Consider the following 20,764-nt stretch of genomic DNA (forward strand, 5'->3'; position numbering starts at 1 on the left):
CGTGGAAAACGACAAGACAAAGTAAGCTGATTCTAAACCTCGTCAGTTTTATGGAGTGCTGAAACGACGCCGTTAAATACACGAAAATCATCTACAGTTAGTGTTAAATTTTTGTGATTACATGCGGATCCCCTCCATCCAGACATGGAACAGGGGGATGAGTCTAAATCTAAGCGCAGAGTGAAAAAAATAAGCACAAAACCATTGATATTTCAGTGATCGTAACTTGACATCTCTTTCCTTTCTCCCCCTCTTTGGCCTTTGATCTACAGTATTTTTCTTTCATTCTTCCACCCCAGTTAAGGTAGCTGAAAACTAAACCTGCCTCAGAAGACACTGGGCCTCTTACAAATACGACAAACAAAGAAAACTAGGAAAATGACAGCCTGAACCTGTTTCTTCTATCGAATTTCATCAATCTGGTTGTGATATCAAGGTCACAGACATAAACAGTAAAGAAGAATATTCGAGCTACAATGACATTACCTTTAAAGTCCTAGAAAATGAAGTGCAAACTGTTAACAAAAAGGAAAAAAAAAATCTTGTAGTGTCAACCCATTTTTAGCAGATATGTGGTCTGAGGTTAAACCACAGTTTGGCTTTGGCAGCTATTCTCACATAACAGTATATACACAACAAGCCTCCTCACACTGTACATATTCTCATAGATATTCATATATCTACTATATATATATATTTATACTCATACATATATAGATATACAGAATATTTATATATATAGTCAAAAGAACTAAGAAAAAAATGCTGTGGTTCGATTGCATCAGATGACAGAGTGACACTGAACTTAAAAAATACAGCAACATTCTTGTTCGGGTCAAAAGAAAAAACATTTTACAGTCAATTTTTAAAAAATGGACCAAAAAAAAGGAACATAAATGTAACGAAAATCAGTGCTTGTCCACATTTTACAGCATTAGCAAAAAAACAAACAAACAAAAAACTGTATTTAACAAGTGCCTCCTCTTTGATCGTTAATTTTATAGAAAGCGCTTTTCTCTCCTTTATGAAAGACAAATACTCCCTCCATCATTACTTTAACAGTTTCTCATGTGGCTTCACTCAGAGGGTCAGCTTTCAGTCCTGTAAGTTCAAGGAGGGGATTTTCATCAGAGCATTTTTGGCTAGAGAGTGTTGCCAGATCCACAAGGACAGGCTATCATTTTTTTTTATTGGTATTGTAATTATTGTTAGCAAATAGATGAGTTTCTATTTACATTTTACAAGGACTGATTAGAAAGTGACCCCTGCCCTATCATTATAGGCCTGATGCTGTACTGAGAACAAAAATAGACTTTTATCTCACTTTCTTTAGGCAACACAATAGGTGCAATCACTCCGATTTCATTCTTTTTTATATCAAAACTCATATTTCTGTCTGTACACACATGGACCGACTATAGTATAAATATACAGAGTCCCCAAAAGCAACGTTCAGCAACACAAAGAGACCGAAGAGCCTCTGCTTTTGTTCTGATCTCAGTGTATGAATGTGGCACACTTAAGCTTTTTGCAGTCCTGGTTACACTGGAGTTTGTGCAATTGCTAACATGGCACAGATTATTACGAACTAATACTGCACTGCTTTAGGCTGCATTTGTTCTACTGTGGCATACATCAGCATGCTGCAGCACTGGTTCAACTGTTTATTTTAACAGCAAAGCTTAAGGATAAAAATTCAGCAGCTGTGAGCAGTTTCAAAATAAAGTTACAGTATATTATATAGTCCACAGAATACTATTACACGTGTTTTTGAGAGTACAACTGTGCGACGAAGCGTTCTGTACATAAAAAGGCCAGTGTCCGATCAGAGCGGCAGCATGCTGGAGGAGAACACCACCCATCATCTGTCCTGTTGTATATCTGTTAATTTCACGTCTAATTCTTTTACTTTGTACTTTTTTCTACAATTGTAGACCAGATTTCCTCTGGAGGAACATCTTCTGAGGACCTGAAGTGTCCATTCAGACTAGGTCATGCAATCTAGAGAGCTTAAGTCTTATTGGCTGATCCCGAGGAGCGTCGCAGCTTCATGGACATGCGGCTCTTGCTAGTCCGAGGAGACATGGGGGACGCCGAGTCGCTCCCGGCCTCCCCAAGAGCCGGACTTTCTCCCCGAAGAATCTCTAGGCAGGAGCCTGAGGAGGAGGACGGGTGAGGTGAGGTGAGGTGAGGTGAAGGGACCGGGAGATGGAGTGTGGAGGGTGGATGTACGGGGGAAGGCAGGGATAAAGGAGAGGAGGGAGGAGGTAAATAAGAGCAGAAAAGGATAAGGGGACAACAAGAAAATTACATCACACCCCATGTTGTTCTATTGAGCCAGAATGCACAACTACAATAACACAGGCAGGACAGACAGAATGACAGACACACACACAGACAGGACAACACACAAGACAGACAGCTAGAAAGACAACAGACAAGCTCTATTTTACTCAATATTTATTCTACTCAAAGTAAGATCATACTACGGTGAAAAGTCCATGATACGATATTTAAAAATGAAGAAAAATGACTACTCTAAAATAATTTTAATATTATTAAATAATAAATATGATGTGTACAGCAGTTTTTGTCAGTACACAGTATTTTTTCTTTTAACTTCAAGTGTTTCTGCTTTCCTTCCTTAAAGAAATAAAATTTCAAAAATGGCCAAAATAATTCCAGATAACAATATTATTGCAGTATCTATAGAAAAACTGAAATAAATAAATAAACTAACAAACTAAATAAATTAATTAATGAATAATCATGTCTGTCAAATTCAATGTTATTTACTCTGTGTGTTATTTCTTTTTTGGCAAATGAATTACACTCAAAATCTGAGTGTAGGGAAGTGGAGAGAGTCTGTAACCATAACTGTAACTCACTTAAGAGCATACAGTATGTTTAACTACAGATTATCTACATGATATTATCGTATGTTTATTTTAACATGATATCAATATCATGATTTCTAAATATCACAGTTGAATATTAATTTTTTGGGGGTTTCTTAAATTTAAATATTTAAGTTTATCTAAAGAAGAAAATTAAACTATCTGAACAAAACATTATTCACTGGTAAAACTTTTTCAAAAATTAAGTTTCAGTTTGGCTCAAAACTCATAAATCATTTTATGCATTTTCTCAACCTTGTTGCTTTTACAGTGTACAGTGGGTTCATTCTAGTTCCCATAAAACGACTACACTTCCTTAAAACAACTTTATTTGATGTCACACTTCGTTGTGCTGACCGTTCTACAGCTGGAGAAACACTATACTAGTAAATGGGTTGAAAAATGAAGCCTTGTGTGGTGTTTTAAGTACTTTTCCCTGTGAGGCCTCCTGAAACTGTACGTGTCATTGAAATCTTTATAAATAAACTTGTCTCCATGTCAAATGTTTAACACCTGCGTTTTGCTGTCTGCTGTCGAAGCAACATGTGCTCGACAACTATTTAAATTCAGTGATAGCACAAACGTTAAGTGCTGAAGCTACACGTGCACACATGCTCAGCTCACATTGGGCATCGCTAGTCTCTGTTCAAGCAATGAGTCAATGCAAGTTTCCAGTTACAAGATACTGTAGAAGATACTGTCAGACAAACCGACTGATTATTTGCCCAAACAGTTCTGAATAAAACACGGTTGATATTTAGCACCATTGGGTCACTTTATTAGATTAAAAATGTTGAAGGATGATGTGACCACACAGATCTTTTTATGAGAGACAAGAATTTGAGTTTACAGTTTATATTAGCTACAAATAAATTCTGACCTACCTCAGCAGATAAGGTAAATGCAGGTAAATGCTTTTTATATTTTAGTAGACAGATTTACATGGAAAATTCTGAATAGTTTCTACACCGGCTGCTGTGAAAGTAGACTAGAAAACTAGACTAGAAAAAGACATGACCATTGGGCCTAAAACTGATATTTAAGTACACGAGGAAGAGGATCTAAAGTAAGTTTCTACCTATGTAGCATACCATTCACAGCTAGCATGAAGGACCTTCTGCTTCAGACCCTTCCCCTTCACCCTGAGCAGGTTAAAGCTGTCTAATGGTTTAGGGACCATGAGACACATAACACTATGCTCCTCTAGGGAGGAGAGGAGAGGAGAGGAGAGGAGAGGAGAGGAGAGGAGAGGAGAGGAGAGGAGAGGAGAGGAGAGGAGAGGAAAGGGGGAAAGGAAGAGAAAGGAAAGGAAAAATGGGAAAGGAGATGAGACAAGGAAAGAGCAGAGGAGAGGAGAGGAAGAGGAAGTGACAGGGAATGTATGCAGAGGAAAGGAAAAGGATGGGAAAGGAAATGAAAGGAGAGGAAAAGAAGGGGGAAAGAAAAAGAGATGAAAGAAAAGAGAGGACAGGAAAGCAAACAACAAGAGGAGAGGGAAGTAAAGGAAATGCATGTAAAGGAAAAAAGGAAAGGAAAGGAGAAGGGGGAAAGAGAAGGGGGAAACAAAGGAAAAATGGGAAAGGAAGGGTCAGAGATAGAAAGAAGAGGATGGGAAAGGAAAGGAAAGAAAGGACAGGAGTGGAGCAGGAGGTGAGGAAATGAAAAAAGGCAGAGGAGGAGAGGAAATGTATAGACAGGATGGGAAGGGAAAGGAAAGGATAAAAAATGAAGGGGAAAGAAAGGAAAATGAAAGAAAAAAGAAAAGAAAGGAAAGGAGATGAAAGAAATGAGAGGAAATAAAAGATCAGGAGAGGGTAGGAAAGCAAAGAAAAAAGGGAATAGGAGAGGAAAAGAAAAAAAGGACAGGAAATGGATGGAAAGGAAAGGATGGGATAAAGAAAGGAAACACCAAAAAGGAGGAGAAATAAAATACAAGGAAAGGAAGGAGAAGAAAATAAAAATGTATAAAAAGAGGAAAATGGATGAAGGAGCAGTTGAGGTGATTGAAGGAGGGATGGTCAAAGAAAAGAAACAAAATTGAAGAAATGAATAACAAACAATAAGAAAAAGTACATTCAACACAACAGAATGGAAAGAAATAAGAGACAAAACAGACAACAACACACACTGTACAAAACATGTACACACATATGGTGATACATAAATCATTTTAACTACATTATTATTATGCTTAATTTTATTATCCCCACCATTAAGTTACTTATTTCAAATGTACCAATACAACTGTAGTACAGAAGGAGGAAAACTTGTTAGTTTAAAGTTGTACATTCAATATGTGTATGTGTGAACCTATATTAGATATGCTTACCCATTTTAAAGTGTGTGTCAGTGTGTGTTTGTGTGTTGTGCTACAGTACTACATCGTATCAAAACCAGGAAGAGAGGAGCATACAAAAGGTTAGAGGTAAAGTTTCACCAGGTCAGTGAGACATCGCAGGTTAACAGAACAAACAGGAAAATTACTGAGTGAGTGAAAACACGAGAGAGCAGAAATGTCACGTTGTTATAAAAAAAAGGACGTCTCACTTTCATCACTGAGTGTAGTTTGGTATGAAGCAGGTAAAGTGCTTGAGGACTAAAAGTCACACGGTGATAAATAGTTACTTCAGCTGAATCCTCCTGAGTCAGTCACACATGTGGAACAGCTGAAGCCTGTCAACACGCATGAAGACAACGGAATCAAAATCCCAGTGGAATAGAACAATAATAGAACTCCATGGAGTATTTTTGACTTCATCAGCTCATTGTTTGGTTTTATCGTGCACAGCAGCATTTAGGAGCTGAAGAGTCAGTTATTTCCCCCAGGAGCAGGTAGAGACCAAAACAAAGGTAAAGGGAGCATGAATATTGGACTTATATTCATCAGATGGCCACAAACAACTCCAAATGAATGTTAATGTTGCTAGATGTGTAAATAGGCAACAGTTTGCTAAAACGTTCACCAAAACAACCTTATAAGGTTGTAATGTGTCAGTGTTTCGTTTCAAGCTTTTCTGCTGCCTCCAAAGTGGCCAAGATAATGAGTTAATGCAGATTTAAAATACTCACAGCAATGGCAGCCTTAAAAAGAGCAGATTCAGATACATTCAAGAGGTCCACTATCTGTGGGCCAGTTAGTACAGTCTAATAACAATTAAGGACAAGCGCCAGGACATAATCCTGAAGTGGGAGGAGGACAGGATTAATATTACACTCGATGTTTCAAGATGGAAAGTTGCATAATGAGACAGAGCTCATTTTAAAAATAAATCTCTTAAGTTCAGACCAGTGTTACACACTGTGTTAAGTCAAACTACACACAACTGAGCAGAAAATGACACTTCCTTTTAGACAGTATAGAACTATAAACACATGCAGACCGGCTCAAACTGTGGAAAACACAGAGGAGAAATCTGAGAAAAATTGAGAAAACACAATACGGTGGAGGAATCAGAGGAAAGCACAGGTCAGGCTGAAATGTCAGTAAGGAAGAGCCAATCAGAACGGAGCGTGTCAATCATGTGACCAGGCTTACCTTTTAGCTATAGGCAAGTGAGACATTACGATCTAAAGGAGGAGGGGGGACAAAAAGAAAAGGAAAAGAAGAAATAAAAAGAAAAATATACAGAACCAAAAATAAAATGAAAATAAATAAATAAATAAAAAGGAATGAAAAAAGAAAAAAAGAAAAAGAAAATTTAAAAAAATAAGTAAAGACAATAAAGTGAAGAATCAAATAAAAGAACAAAATAGGTGAAATTAAAATGAAAACAGAAAAAGAGAAGAATGTTTGATCATTGTGCTGTTAAGGGAGGGGAACCTGTAAGTTAATATAGGGAGGGGGAGGGGTAGAGAGAGAGAGAGAAAGAGAGGGCCCTATTTAGATGATGTATAGCGCACGGCCTAAAGTGCATGACACAGGTGCATTTAGGGCATGTTCAACTACACTTTTGCTGGTTAAACTGACAAAATCTGGGTACAAAAAGGTTGGATTTAGTCTTTTAATTAATCCTAGTTGAGTTTGGGGTGTAACATTAATTAAACCAATCTGAGTGTCATCACCCATTTCCTTTAAAAGCCATGTGCACCTCAACCTAGTGCATTGCTATTTAAATGCTGGATTCGACATGTTAGAGAAGCGATCGGGGAGGCTGAAAACACTAGTAGTGATGTATTGACTGCAGTTAAAACTGTAGGCACTGCTATTAACCTACGGGTCAGGCAGCCAGATCATAAAGATTAACACCGATTAACAGTGGATGGGCTGAAAGTGGGTGAAACAAGGTGAAGCAACTCCCCAGTAAGAGAAAGGCTGTCCGCATTTATACATGAGGCACAGCAGCATGACTGTTGTGACATTAACGCAGGCATGGAAAAGTTACTTGGGTACATTAATTACTGAAAGCAGTCTCTGTAATCATTACAGTATATGTTGAAGAAAACACTAATACATCAATACAACACATAATAAAGGAATCACCTGGAAAGCTTGCACTCCTCGTAATAATTTAAAATAAAATTTAATAATCAGAGAGACTGATGTCAGTCATTTTTACCCATGCACGTTGTAGCAATTATTGTTAATACTTAAGAAGCAAAGCCAAAAACTGTAGGTATAAATTTGACACGTCAGTGAAAACTTTCTGGTGGAAAATTTTTTAGAATGCTCTCATGGAAGTCAAGATTTATTAAGCTGCTTTGCTCCAAAGAATTTCACTGTTTGAACCTAAAGTGTGTGTGTGACACCTTTTGAATGTGTAGAAGAACACTTTGATTGACATCAGATCCTAACAGATACTGTTGGATTTAAACACAATAAAGTTACAGCTGCTGTGACTCGTGCGTGAATGCACACAGTGGCTCTCTTGAAGTTTCACCCTGTTTTAACCACATACATCCCATCTGCTATTAATCAAAATGTTCATTTCTATGACCTGTGGATTAACTGTAGAGTGTATGTGGTTGGTAAACTTCCTTATGCAGGTGCATCTTGTTATCTGAATAATCTATCCTTTAAATAGCAGGAAAATATTGTGCCGTGGACTTTAAATCGGGTTTTTGTTAGTCAATGGCACAATCACTTTCTGCTGCCTCAAGATAACAATATGCCAACAATGTGCCTGACCACACCTCATATTAAGACTAACTAGCGCTGGACGTGAACGTGGGATGTAAGATAGGGCCCAGAGACAGACAGACAGAGAGATAAGAGGGAGGGGTGGTTTGTAGTAATTTGAGCAAGGCTTATTTCAGAGCACAGGATCATATGCTCTGATTTTGTCAAAAACATGATCTGAATTATGAACCTGACATGACATTATATGCACATTTGACAAACTGAAAAGTGTTCTGAAATACGAAGCTATGAGGAGCTCTAATATTATCTGATTACCTTTTTGATCCTGTGTTCGGAAATAACATTTGGGGCTGAACAACACACTGACAACCTAGTTAAGAGCAATATACTCCTTCTGGCAGAGGAGTTGAGTACCATTCAATATTCTGAATGAACATTTGGGGAAACTAATAGATTGTCAGATTGTGAATGTTATTCAGTCTCAAAGCAGATTGATTATATTTGTATAATTATTAATATTGTTGACACAGTAGCTGGTGAGATGAAGAGCAGCTGGCTGAGAAAAACAACAGCGATCAATAACACACATTTAGACAAACACACACACCTCTGCTTGACTGGCAAATTAAGTAAAATGTGTCACTGGACCATGACAAACTTACATTATTACACCGATGTGTGACTAACACAGACCTACATCAGACAGCTGTGTCTCTTTATGCTCTATATTATCATACCTCTTTATAAAGAAAATGTGTGGCTGAGCCGCTTAATCAAATTATTGCAAATAACTGCCACGTTAAATAATTTCATTATGTGTGAGTCAAAGGACAGTACACTATTTTAAATTACAGTTAACCAGACACATTACTGACAAAAATTATGAGTATCCGTCTAATAAACCTAACAGGATACATATGAGAGTCATACTTTAGAATACGACTCCCATGTGCATGTCTGGCATCTCTACGGCTGATCAGATGTCAGCTAATTCCTCAGAGATGCTCTGGAGATAGAAGAAGGCTGAACACAGCTTTGGACAGAAAACAGGACTCATCAGATACAAGACTGTGAATCACACTGTGAGCTGCCAGTGTGTGTGTGTGTCAAAACTCTGTAGTTCAAAACACTGGAGGGTTGGTAGTTTACAGTCCAGCAGGCAGGACAATTATTGTACAGTATTTAAAAAGAGAAAAAGCGAGTTCAATGTCACTTAACTTGGCCGAACACACAAATACACCAAGTATTTAGCAATAATATTTATATTTTGTTTCTCTATAATGTATATTTTAATGTCACTTGCTTTCAGTTCGAAATTCTCCCAAAGATTTGTGGTAAGGGACAAGAAATAGATGGGAAATTTCTATCCAGATTTTGTCTACTGAAACTGTATTAGTCACCAGTTCTCTCAAAGCCACTGGGGTTTTGACTGATAGGTGAAGCTGCTGATGTGGCATAATATTCACCTGGTTACTGGATGTTTCACAGAGTGAAAGTTTGCTGGCTGTTACCTGTGTCAGAGGACAGGTGTGTGCAGGGAGCAGGACTGTAGACTCGAGCTGCGTAATCCTCAAATGTGGTTGGCTCCTGGTGGTGCTGTACGATGGTTTCTAGGTATCTGGCTCGCTCCTCGTAGCTGAGGTCAAAGGTCAAGGGCAAATGACAACAAAAAACGGAGACAGATACGAACAAAACACATGAAAAAAGAGAAGCGAAAGTCTGTATCTAGAGCAAGTGTTTGGTTTGTCTGTTCTGAGCTACTGTAGAAACATGGTGGACTTATTTTCAGTTGATTATACACTAATGAACACATACTTATGAATATTATATTCCATTTCTGCCATGTTTTGCTATTAAATTGCAAGTAAATCTAACACAAGGGACCTTTATTAAAGGCTTTGCCTTATATCTGGCCACCATTGTCAAAAAGAATTTGTTTTTTGTGTTTGTTAATGACTCCGGTTAAATAAAGGTAAAATAAAAATAAGGTCACAAACTCAAAGTGTGGAGTTTGACAGGTATGGGTGTTCACCAGACAGGAGGGCCTAACTAAAGACCACCCAACTGTTATGGGGAATGTAGGATCCACAGATCCATACTAGGAACTAAATTTCAGACTAGCCATCCTTTGTTAAGTCTCTCAACTTTATAGAGACAAATTCAGTGAGAGTGAACCCTGATTTAAATCTTGTACATTTTCTTGATTGTTTTAGTGTTTGCACATTCTTTATAATGGAACTCAGTTGTTGCTCTGCACAGTTCAAAATTCATTAAAAAAACATTTCACCAAACATTTCAGGAAAAAAAAACATGAGTAATATTCACACTCTCCCAAAATCATGCAAGTGCAATAAGAAACTGCAGGGTTGCATAGAGTCTAAATTAAGAAATGTCTGACATAAACAACAATCACAAGGATAGAGCAGAAACTGTAATATAACGTTTGAAAACTAAACTGGAGACTGTAAAATAAAGCTAAAAAAACACAAATGGAATATAAAACTTAAGAAGAGGAAAAAAAACCTAGAATAAAATACAATATAATAAAATAAGAAAAGTACAAAAATATTTTTGAGATGGAGACACTGTTCGCAACTCAGGCCAGTTAACTCCATATACCTAGTTCACCATGAGAATCTACTGAGAAAGCTGCAGCCAAAAGAGGAAAACATGAATCCAAAGACCTTTTATCACTTGCTATTACAGCTTTCAGCAATGAATTCAAAGAGAGAGGCTCAGGGATTCAGCAGAGAGCAGAGTAAATGGAAACCAGGACTTCAACTGTCCATCTATTAGAGATAACCTCATTGATAGAATGTCATTTACCCTCTCTTCCTTAGTCCTACTCATACATCCAACCATAATGACAGCCATATGCAGCTGTTACAGCCTCTCGGACACACACACACACAACGCAGTCCCATCATCTCCCAATAGTATTACCATTTACTCAGTGAGCTCCAATAACCAAAGATTTTCAACGAGAGCAGTGTGTGTGTGTGTGTATTTGATAAGATTGGTTGTGGACAGGCACAATGTGTGTATGTAAGTGCATGTGTCCCTGTTTGAGTGTGTGATGGGATTAGGCCAATGAATCTTCAGAATGAAATCTGTGTGTTTGTACTTTCGTGTGTGTGTGTGCGCGGGCGCGTTGTGAATGGGTCAGCCATCTGTAATAGCGCCCATGGGTTTTCTATTGGGTTAGAGAGCTGGTCTATGGGCCTCAGAAGGAGAAAGATTCAGGTCTAATGGTAACTGATCCAGTTAGAGACAATGATAATAACAACAATATGGCTCCTTTAAAGTGGAGGGACAGACTGCACTGGCAGAATTAAAGAAAAAGGAGGAGGGTAGAGATGGAGAGAGGGAGGATGAGTGGAAAAAGCTGGCAAAGAAGATAGGAAGAAACTTAAATAAACTTTGGACAGATGATGCAGTTTGTTGAAGATTTTACTGATATTAAACATTCTTGATTTCAAAGCAGCTTCAAGGGCTGGAAGATCTAAAAATAGCAGTTACTGTTTCAAAAATATTTTTCAGGGCCTTGCTTAAAGTCATACTAATGTTGGCAAGGAAATGGGGGGAGTGGAAGGGGAGGGATGGAGCTTAGAGGTGCAAAGACAGCAAGGTGCTGAAGGAGGAAGAGAACTTGTAAAAAAAAAAAGTGGGGGAGGAAATAGCAAGGGTGGAGAGGAAGAGGGGTGAGAATCCTGCAGAGGAGGTGAGAGGGGAGGACAGCAGGTGAGGTGGGGAAGGAGGATATTTAAGCAATAACACAATGCGGTGTGTGTGAGAGTGTGTGTGTCTGTCTCCCGCGGCGAGCTGCGAGAAGAGCAGCAGTCACACACAGAGCGTCAAGCTAGCGTCTCACACGCCGAGTCTTGATGTGATCTCACAGTTTGCCTTTTCCTGCTCCCCTGCATCGCACTCCACTCCCTTTGGTGAATGAATGTGTGAGGAACACAAACTATCATATATTCCTGCAAATAACACTTCATTATCCTTATATCATGTTTGAATATTGTGTGGTTGTGTGAAGCAGCAGTTATGGAAAAAAAAATCATAATTTCTTAGAAATAAGCTGCCATATGAGTGCCCACGGTTTTGTAATTTCTGAGAAGGTGAAAAGGTTTAAAGGACACCGTGAAGACGAGAAAGAAGTCTACAGTGTCAGGGGAAAGTGAAAGAAATAAAGAACAGGGAGAAGAAAGGTAAATAAATATACAGACATGGTACCACTGCTGAGATAAATGACAAGAACATCACTATACTGTTCTTCACTCTTTCTCGGTCTGCCTCCTTTATATCACCCCTCTCTCATTCTTCCTCTCAGCGTGGGTTTCTGCCTGCGGCCTTATGTCACTATGTCACAAACACCAGCTCCTTGCTGGGAAGAGCCAACATCAGCAGAGAGATGGATACCCTCTTGGTGCAAAACTGTCGCTTGAGCACTTGTATCACCTTCATATTTGCAAGGCCACGCGTGTTTAGTTATTCTTGCTAATTACAGGGCTTACACAAAAAAGTTAATTTCAGTGCTTTTTAATACCTTTTAAGATGTCAACAAATGTAATTTAAGCCCCAAATATTGGCTAAACACTTTCTTTAAACAGGAGACAATTTAAGGAGTCTTAACGTATTGCCTTTGACACCAAACTTTTGAATAGTCCTCTGAAACTTATCTTCCTTTAACCATTTGTCATTAAACTTCTATTAATGGTGGGGTCTCTTGTTGTCCAATACTAAATTTATCCAGCAGATACATACTAAAAATAATTTTCACAGTAGCATTTTGACATGAAATTGTGGGGTAAACACAGGTGTTGTCAGTGAATTTAATTAAGACTTCCATTCAAGTCAAACAGAGTCAGGGTTTGTTATTAGTAACACCTGTGCTTTTCCTACTGTGGCAAGTCAAAATGCCAGCTGTGAAACAGGCCTATGAGAGCAATGTAAATTGTTCTGACCTAACATGTGCAACAAAACTAACAGGAGAGCGAAGAAAGTGTCCTTCCAGCTCAGTCTGTATACGTGCACACAAGCTGTGCTGAGTAACTCATTATAGAAAATTGAGATTTCAGACACTTATGAATCATCATCACTTTGTGTAATCACTGCTGTAGTGCTGCCTACTGTAATTTGTACACCTTGAAAATGTGACAGTTTGCATGGCGGAATTGTTAGTAGCATGCTGTTTTGCACTCGGCCTGCAGCCTACAACCGAATCACTGCAGCTAATCTCAGAGATCGTTTTGTACGGCCATTGACTGCTGACTCCACACTCTTCTTAATTGGCCTATAAGAACTAGTAACTGCACTGTAACTGTCAGTTTAGAATCTGTAGGGATATCATACGTGGCAGGTACACAACCTGCCATGCACAATTCCATGCTTACTTTTTTGGATTTCTTTTGTCAAAGCACACATGTTGATCTGTGTGCTCACTACTTCTGTTAATTGGTGATTTATTTAGTGCACAGGTGCCAGCAGATGTGACCACTGATGCCACCTACCCACTTCTTCTTCTGTTTATTCAAAGCAAATTATTGTAGCTGCTGGCAAAAAAAATCCACTGCATTACTTTTTTGCATGAGAGGATGAGAGCAATGTCACCTCTACATTTGTCAAGACTTTTATCCTATTAGGTTTGTTATTACGGTTTGTACATATCAAGTATTTGGTACCTTGGAAACACTAGTTGACATTTATCATCAGGGTTAGGGTTAGTATTATTGAATTTTGTTCATATAGTTTGTTTAACTTTGTTATTAATGTTTTGTGCATTTGCATTTTGTGTGGCAACTCTGCATGAAATTATTATTACTATTAAAAAGTAGAAACCAGCGAGAGGTCAAAGAAAATAAACTAGCACTGCATTCACACTTCTCTGCCTTCATCCCTCCCTCCCTCCATCCAAATCACAGTCGTCACTATGAAATCTACTGTAATTGAATTTCAGATGGCTCCTCTTATTAAGTCATTAGCAGAAAAATATCTCTTTTGGAGAGAAAAAAAAGGAGAGAAAGAGGGAAAATTATACAGGAGAAAGGGGGGAAAAGGCTGGTGAGGGAGAAAAGGGAGAAAGCGGAGCAGAGAAAAGCAGACAGGAGAAAGATAGAGGAGAGAGGAGGCGGATAAAAAGGCTCTTTTGTGTTGAGTCAGAAACTCATTTTCTTGTGTGTGGCTGAAAAGAGAGGAGAGAGTAAAGTGTTCGTGTCTTCTCCAGCTCTCTCTCTCTCCATTTCAGCCCTTTTCTCTCCCTCTCTCTCCCGCAGAGCGATTCATTGTGGCTGTGTTCGACTCCTGCGATCACTTGAGACTGATGGAGACTGGAGGAGGAGAGGAGGCGAGGGGAGGAGAAAGGGAGCTTGTTAGCGCATTAGGAGCTGGGCCCACCGCTGCGATGTGATGTGTGTGTGTGTGGGGGGGGGGGGTTTGTATGTAGGACTCTGTCTGTATGTCGAATATGGTGCCAACATACACTGTACTGTTGTAGCTGTACATGTGAATGTATACAGTCTGCTGGAAACATTCAACCCCCATTCATTTTTATGACATCTTTAGATCGAAATGGGTTCATTTAGTATTTTTTTTTCTAATTGTGTGTTGTTGGAAAACCACAATCTAATGCAAATAATTAAAAAAGTGAAAAATGTCAAACTGTGATACAGTCCTTTGCAACAGTGTATTTGTTTATTAAATATGCTTACAGTTCCCAGTACTTTCTGACTTTGCTCAGCCCCATACCTACTGCTTCCTACTGATGATGTAAAACATCATAAAATGGCATCACAAAGCTATACTTTTAGCTTTAAACAGATTAAAGCTACAATATGTAACATTTCCACATTGGTCCAAAAATTAGACTAGACTTATGTTATACATTTTGTTGAGTTGTGTACTGACATTATCCCAAATGTGTCCAACTATGTTCAAACTCAGAGAAATACTTTAACTCAAGGTAACGTGTGCATCATTTTGTCGCCTGTTGCTATAATTCCTGGGGGAAAATATGAGATATGTCAGAGACCAAGGAAGGAAGTTGGCAAATATGACTAAACATAACATAAATAAAAGCTAACTGATACAAATACATCACCTCGTCCAAGAACATCTAGCTGAGTCATGAAGATTTTCATCATCAATGGTGGTTGTTTAACAGTGAAGACTTCCAGTTTTCATGATCCCATGCTACTTCACAACGTCATCAAAGTCTGACTTTTGATTTGATTTTTTAAAAATTGATCATTTGATTTAGAGAGCCCTTGTGGCAGAAATTACATACTGTGTGTTTAAAAAGACAAAGTAAATGTCACTTGAAAAAGTACTAAGTAGTAGGGACCAGTTTCAGCTGTGATTCAAAAGACATTTGGTTCTTGCAAGGTTTATTCACGACAGCAGGATGGGGTAAATTAAATGGAGCTAAAACAAACTGTAGTTCCCTTTTTCATGGTAATAACACAACATGTCCCCTTGTTGTCGCACTTTGAGTTCTGTAGCTATATTGCAGAGACGAATAAGCTATATCAAGCTTTGGATACAGAGGTATTAATTGGCAGTAAGAATGTCAATTTAGAATACTGCCAGCCAGGTGGATCAATTATTTTATTATTATATATTTTTTTAAATCATTCTGTAGCTTCTCATTACTGCTCCTTAAATATTGAAACCCAAACATTCAAATTTTGGTGGGAGTATATATGTTTTAGTGTCAAATTTCAAAGCTTGATCTGAAAAGATTCCTTGAGAAACTCAAGTAATGCAGTTACTAAAAATCACTGATCATTGACTCCATATGATTATATACACTAAACCCAGTGATGCCTATTACTGTCATACAACAAACTTATGCAGTGGACATGAGGTATGACGAAGACGTGATTTGACTGTGCCGATTTCAAAATGGAAGAGAGAAAGAAAATGGCACAGGGCAAACAGACAAGACACCATGTCACTGGAGACCTCAGCATTAGAGGTGAAAACCGAAAACTACTAGAAACCTGAGGATGACACAGTTAAAGCTGCACAAGGTTCCAAATGGCATCTCATCAGTTAAATGTAGACACTGCTCTCACGTCTACAAGCCCAGCTGGTGTGCTTTATATTGACAAATACCAAAGCGATGCTGATGGCTCCAACTTTCTCTGGACAGTGTTCACTCACTGCTATTCAGATTTCCCCTTGATTTTTTTTTATGAATAATTTCCTTTGGACAAGAAAGTGACCAAGTCATATAAGTAATCTCTATTAGCATGAAGCAAGACAACCTATCCAGATGTATCAACAAATCTGTATGTTTGTTTTATGTATTAATATTTCACAGTGAAGCTTTTAAATCTATTTTGAAAGGTAAAAACTGAAAGTGCAATTACACAACTTCTAACATCTAGTCTACAAGATACCTCTCTTCTGAAACACACACACACACACACACACACACACACACACACACACACACACACACAGTATCTCACTGTGCATCTCACACACGCTAACACACACACAAACACACAGCCTATCTGTCCTCTCCACCCCAGGCATTGGAACAGACAACAGAGAGAAGGACATCAGAGGGATAATACAATTGGAAAAGCTTTACAGCGTGTAATGATAAACCTGTGCGTGTCTGTGTGTGTGTGTGTCCATGCCCAAAGGAACAAGCTAATGGGTTTATATCTTTCTGTGATAGCAATGATATGGAGGCTTTGTGATTTCATTAAGAAAGTGTGTGTGTGTCCACGTACGCCAAAAGATGAGGACAGAGATAGGTTGGTCTAATGCACTACTTATTGTTAGGGGCCGATGTGCGCGGAAACACACACACCCCTGCGCACACACTTCCACAATTGTATTTACCCCAATTCATCTGCTCTTTAACCCAATGCAGAAGCAGAGGCCAAGGAGAAAAACAGACGTGATACATTAATTGGCCCCTTGTCACACCACTATTTCACCCTTTGACATATGTGTGTGTGTGTGTGTGCGCCCTAACCCTCCTGCCTGTCACCACTGGGGAGCCCTAAAGCTGCCAGCGCAATTACAAGCTTTATTTAACGGACACACACGGCAAAGTGCACAAACACACACTTGCGCGCACACAGCATGGGTGTTGGTGAACGTCACTGAGGCCATAACAATAATTCTCTGATTAAGGAGATGGATCCTGTTCTTATCTGCAGGCTCATCCTCCACACATACACACACACACACACACACACACACACACACACACACACACACACACACACACACACACACACACACACACACACACACACACACACACACACACAGAGAGAGAGAGAGATGAATCCCTACTGTGGATATGAAAGGTGACATGAAAAAATAAGTATTTCCTGACATCCCTGTTGTTTCAAGAAGACTCAAAGTGAAGGAAAATTTGCCTCCTGTCTTTCCGTTTATCCCAGAGCACTTTCTATAAGTAGTCTAAAATATATTTTTAAGCAGAATAATTTGGCACAGAAAAGCAAGGCAATAATCCCTCTCAATCATCACTCATGATCCACTGTAAGTATGCAACCACTTTGCTAAATATTCAAGTCTCCATTTCTGTCAGTTACAGCTTTCTAAGGTCTGTTATTTCTGAATAGCAGACTGTTGCTATGGACACAGTTCTCATCATAGACATCATCATTAGCAAACTCAACAATATTGTTGTACAGTGGCTACCCAAGTACCTCTGTGCTAAATTGTTTTATACTTGTACTAAATATACAATGTTGTTAAGAATTATTAAATAAAAAAATGATGCTCCATGATAAATAGAAGGCTTCAAACAGACCACATGATCAGTAATGGCTGATAGTGCTTCTAGCAAAAAATCCTGAGCAGAGCACCCTTAGTTCCACCTTCTTTATGTGATGATTTTTCATTTTTGCTAATCTTAAATTATAATAAACAATATTTTACAGACAAATTGATTAATTGAGAAATCAATCAGTACATTAATCTGCAATGAAAATATATGATAACTTGTGCCCGATAAACTTTTTTGGTCGCAATGAAAACACCTGCAGGGAAATACTGTCAGACTCTGCACTCATTAGATGTTGGTTAATATGTTTTCTCTTCTATCCAATTTAAACAGTGGTTAATCAATCATCAGTTATTGACTAACATCCCTGCTCCGAGCCTGTGAAGACCATCCTCCTCTTTGAGTCTCTTAAAGGCCAAACTAAAGAGGACTGTTAGTGTTTCTGACACAGTTTGCTGCTCTGCGCTCCGTCGCGGTCTTGGTCATCCGTGACACCCTCCCTGAATTTTAAACACCTTGTCACATAAAAATACTTACATTCACACAAGCTGCCACAAAGTGCATTCACACATTTACACCCACACACACCACAGATTAGCTTGTTTACCAGTCAGAGGGGGGTCTGCTCCAACAAGATGTGATCAAGCCACTGATGGGTACAACTCATGTGTCTGCACAGCTCTCCGCGACAAGGAGCGTATGAGTGCACACAAACACACATACATAGACACACTCGCCCATTACATGAATCATATATTCCTGAAATCAGACCACAAAAAATGATAGGACATGAGTAATATCTAAAGTAATACTCCTCCTTGCTAAGCAGCTATTTGCCTTTTTTTCTCTTTGATAACTCTGGTCTCAGACTGTCACCCAGACATCTATGTGTGCATGGCAGCAAATGTCTAAAATAGGCAGGCATCTCAAATTTTCTGCTACACCAATATGTAATATCAGTGCTGACAGAATGACAGAATTGCTTTAAAAATAATATTTCTTGTTGTATGACCAGATGAGAATGGGTGAAAAGCTGAGGGTGGGCGTGTCACGACAGAAGGGTTAAAATGAATTTGGGATTCTGGACAAATGCTCTTAATTTAGACTGTACCTACATGTTCAGGACATTTGGTCACTCTTTTTGAAATTATTGTCTATGGTATATGAAATCATATAAACATATGAAAACACCTTTAAACAGTTTTAGTATTTTTAATTAATGCCAATTAAGTAATAGCCTCTCAACATGATATGGTAGGTCTTCTGTCCAACCATACAACATAGCAGCCTTTCAGCCCTCACACACATGTTTTATTGCAAACCCAAAAGGGTTTTAATTCACTCACTCACAGTCAGGTGGGAATGTGAATTTTAAGGACCAGTCAAGCAAAAAAAAATTCCTATGATTTATGAAAAAACAAAACAAAACATATTTTTACTTGAAAAATAAGCATGTGACTTATAATTCAAACACAATATCAGACTAAATATAACATCTGTATAATTTCATTACACACCAGCCTAAGTGTCGAAAAATCTTAGTGCTAAAATGTGCTTGTGAAACAGACTTGAGGTCCCGAAAGGATCCCACCCGCACAAACACACTCACACACCCATTTCCCCAAGGAGAAGTGGAAGAGATTAGCCATGACCCCTCCTCCTCACCCTTTTCTTTTCATTTCCTCTATCTACCCGATGGGAAACAATTAACCACGATCACCTCCCCCCTCTGCATGTGCGCGCGCACACACACACGCATACTCATTTCCTTACCCTTAACCCTCAATACACAGACCCTTAACCTAATCCTAATTGTGTCCTAAAGCATCAAATACCACTCAACGTGCTGTGCTTTTTGCCAGTATAGCTGCTCACAGAAAACTGGCTTTTCAATGAAGAACAGAGAGACAAAATATATTTATATTCATCCATTTTACAATATGAAGAAGCTTTGTTTTTCACTCTAAAAAGATGTTTTATACTGACTCTTTAGTATGGAGGACTGTAACTGTCAAAATCAAAAGTAAATGACTCAATAGATAAATAAATATGCCATTAAATGCATCAAACATAATATTAAAAATAAATGTAGGCATTAATTAATTTAGAGCTGCAATGATTAATCCACATTTGAGGATGTCGCTTTGTCACTTGTCACTTTGGGAAACAGTAATCAACATTTTCAATTTTCTGATATTTTATTTACTAAACAACTAATTGGTTAATTGAAAAAATGCTTAACAGATTAATTGATAATGAAAATAATTATTAGTTACTGTCCTAAATGAATTTATAAAATGGGACATAAATTGCTTCTGTAACAACATTTGGGGAAATAAATGGAGGAAAATAACACAGAAAAAAAGCAATTGTAAATGCACAAAAAATAACATATAAAATGGCAATTAAGCGAGAAAGTTAATAAGTAAAAAGGGGGAATTAATACAAAGGTTAATAAATACAAAGCAAACTGAAACAGAAATAGCAATTTTCACATTTTATAAATTAATTCATACCTACATTTATATTTAATATTATTTTTTGTGCATTTACTGGCACATTAATTAATTAGTCATTCATTTGTTTCTGAGTTTGGCAGTTAATGTCCTCCATACCTCGTTAGTAGTCTTATGTAAATGTATGCTTCTTAATTATTCTAATTTCTAGAAAAAAAATATTACAATGAACTGTCAGACATTTCAGTGAGATTTCAATGCATCTGCATCATCAGTTGTAATTAAAATCTCACTGATTTGTTAATTCCATCAAACACAGCAGGATGCAACCTGAAGACAGGAAGCAGCAGCGCAGCTTTCTTTCATGTCAGACAAAATGCTCTTTCTGTGGCTGAGGGGTATAGTGGAGCTCAGGGGAGGGTAAGGATAACATGACCCCATTTCAGCATCAGCGATAACAAAATGTCTTCAATTTGTAAGGTTTTGCCCTCACCTTTCTACCATGGTGAGGAACACACACTCCTTGTCACACACAGCAGATTGTAGCCTCGCTGGGACA

At 38.3% G+C, this 20,764-nt stretch overlaps 1 protein-coding gene across 7 annotated transcripts in view; it reads right to left on the reverse strand.

Annotated features, from left to right (window-relative positions):
- Positions 1-325: 325 nt before the first annotated feature.
- The window catches only part of ralgapa1 (Ral GTPase activating protein catalytic subunit alpha 1), a 79,147-nt gene continuing 58,708 nt past the window's right edge, over positions 326-20,764 (reverse strand). For 5 of the 7 annotated variants that reach the window (XM_084742194.1, XM_084742196.1, XM_084742192.1 and 2 more), the window contains 2 exons: positions 9,486-9,610; positions 326-2,156 (listed from right to left, as the gene is read on the reverse strand). In XM_084742194.1, the coding sequence (XP_084598320.1) occupies positions 2,011-2,156; positions 9,486-9,610 (271 nt within the window). In that variant the 3' untranslated portion in view covers positions 326-2,010. Of the gene's footprint in view, positions 2,157-3,988; positions 4,101-6,432; positions 6,465-9,485; positions 9,611-20,764 lie in introns of all 7 variants that reach the window. The other 2 variants (XM_084742199.1, XM_084742195.1) reach the window with 2 other exon arrangements.

This window comes from Lutjanus erythropterus, chromosome 18, assembly GCF_056507025.1.
Source record: "Lutjanus erythropterus isolate fLutEry1 chromosome 18, fLutEry1.hap2, whole genome shotgun sequence".
NCBI lineage: Eukaryota > Metazoa > Chordata > Actinopteri > Lutjaniformes > Lutjanidae > Lutjanus > Lutjanus erythropterus.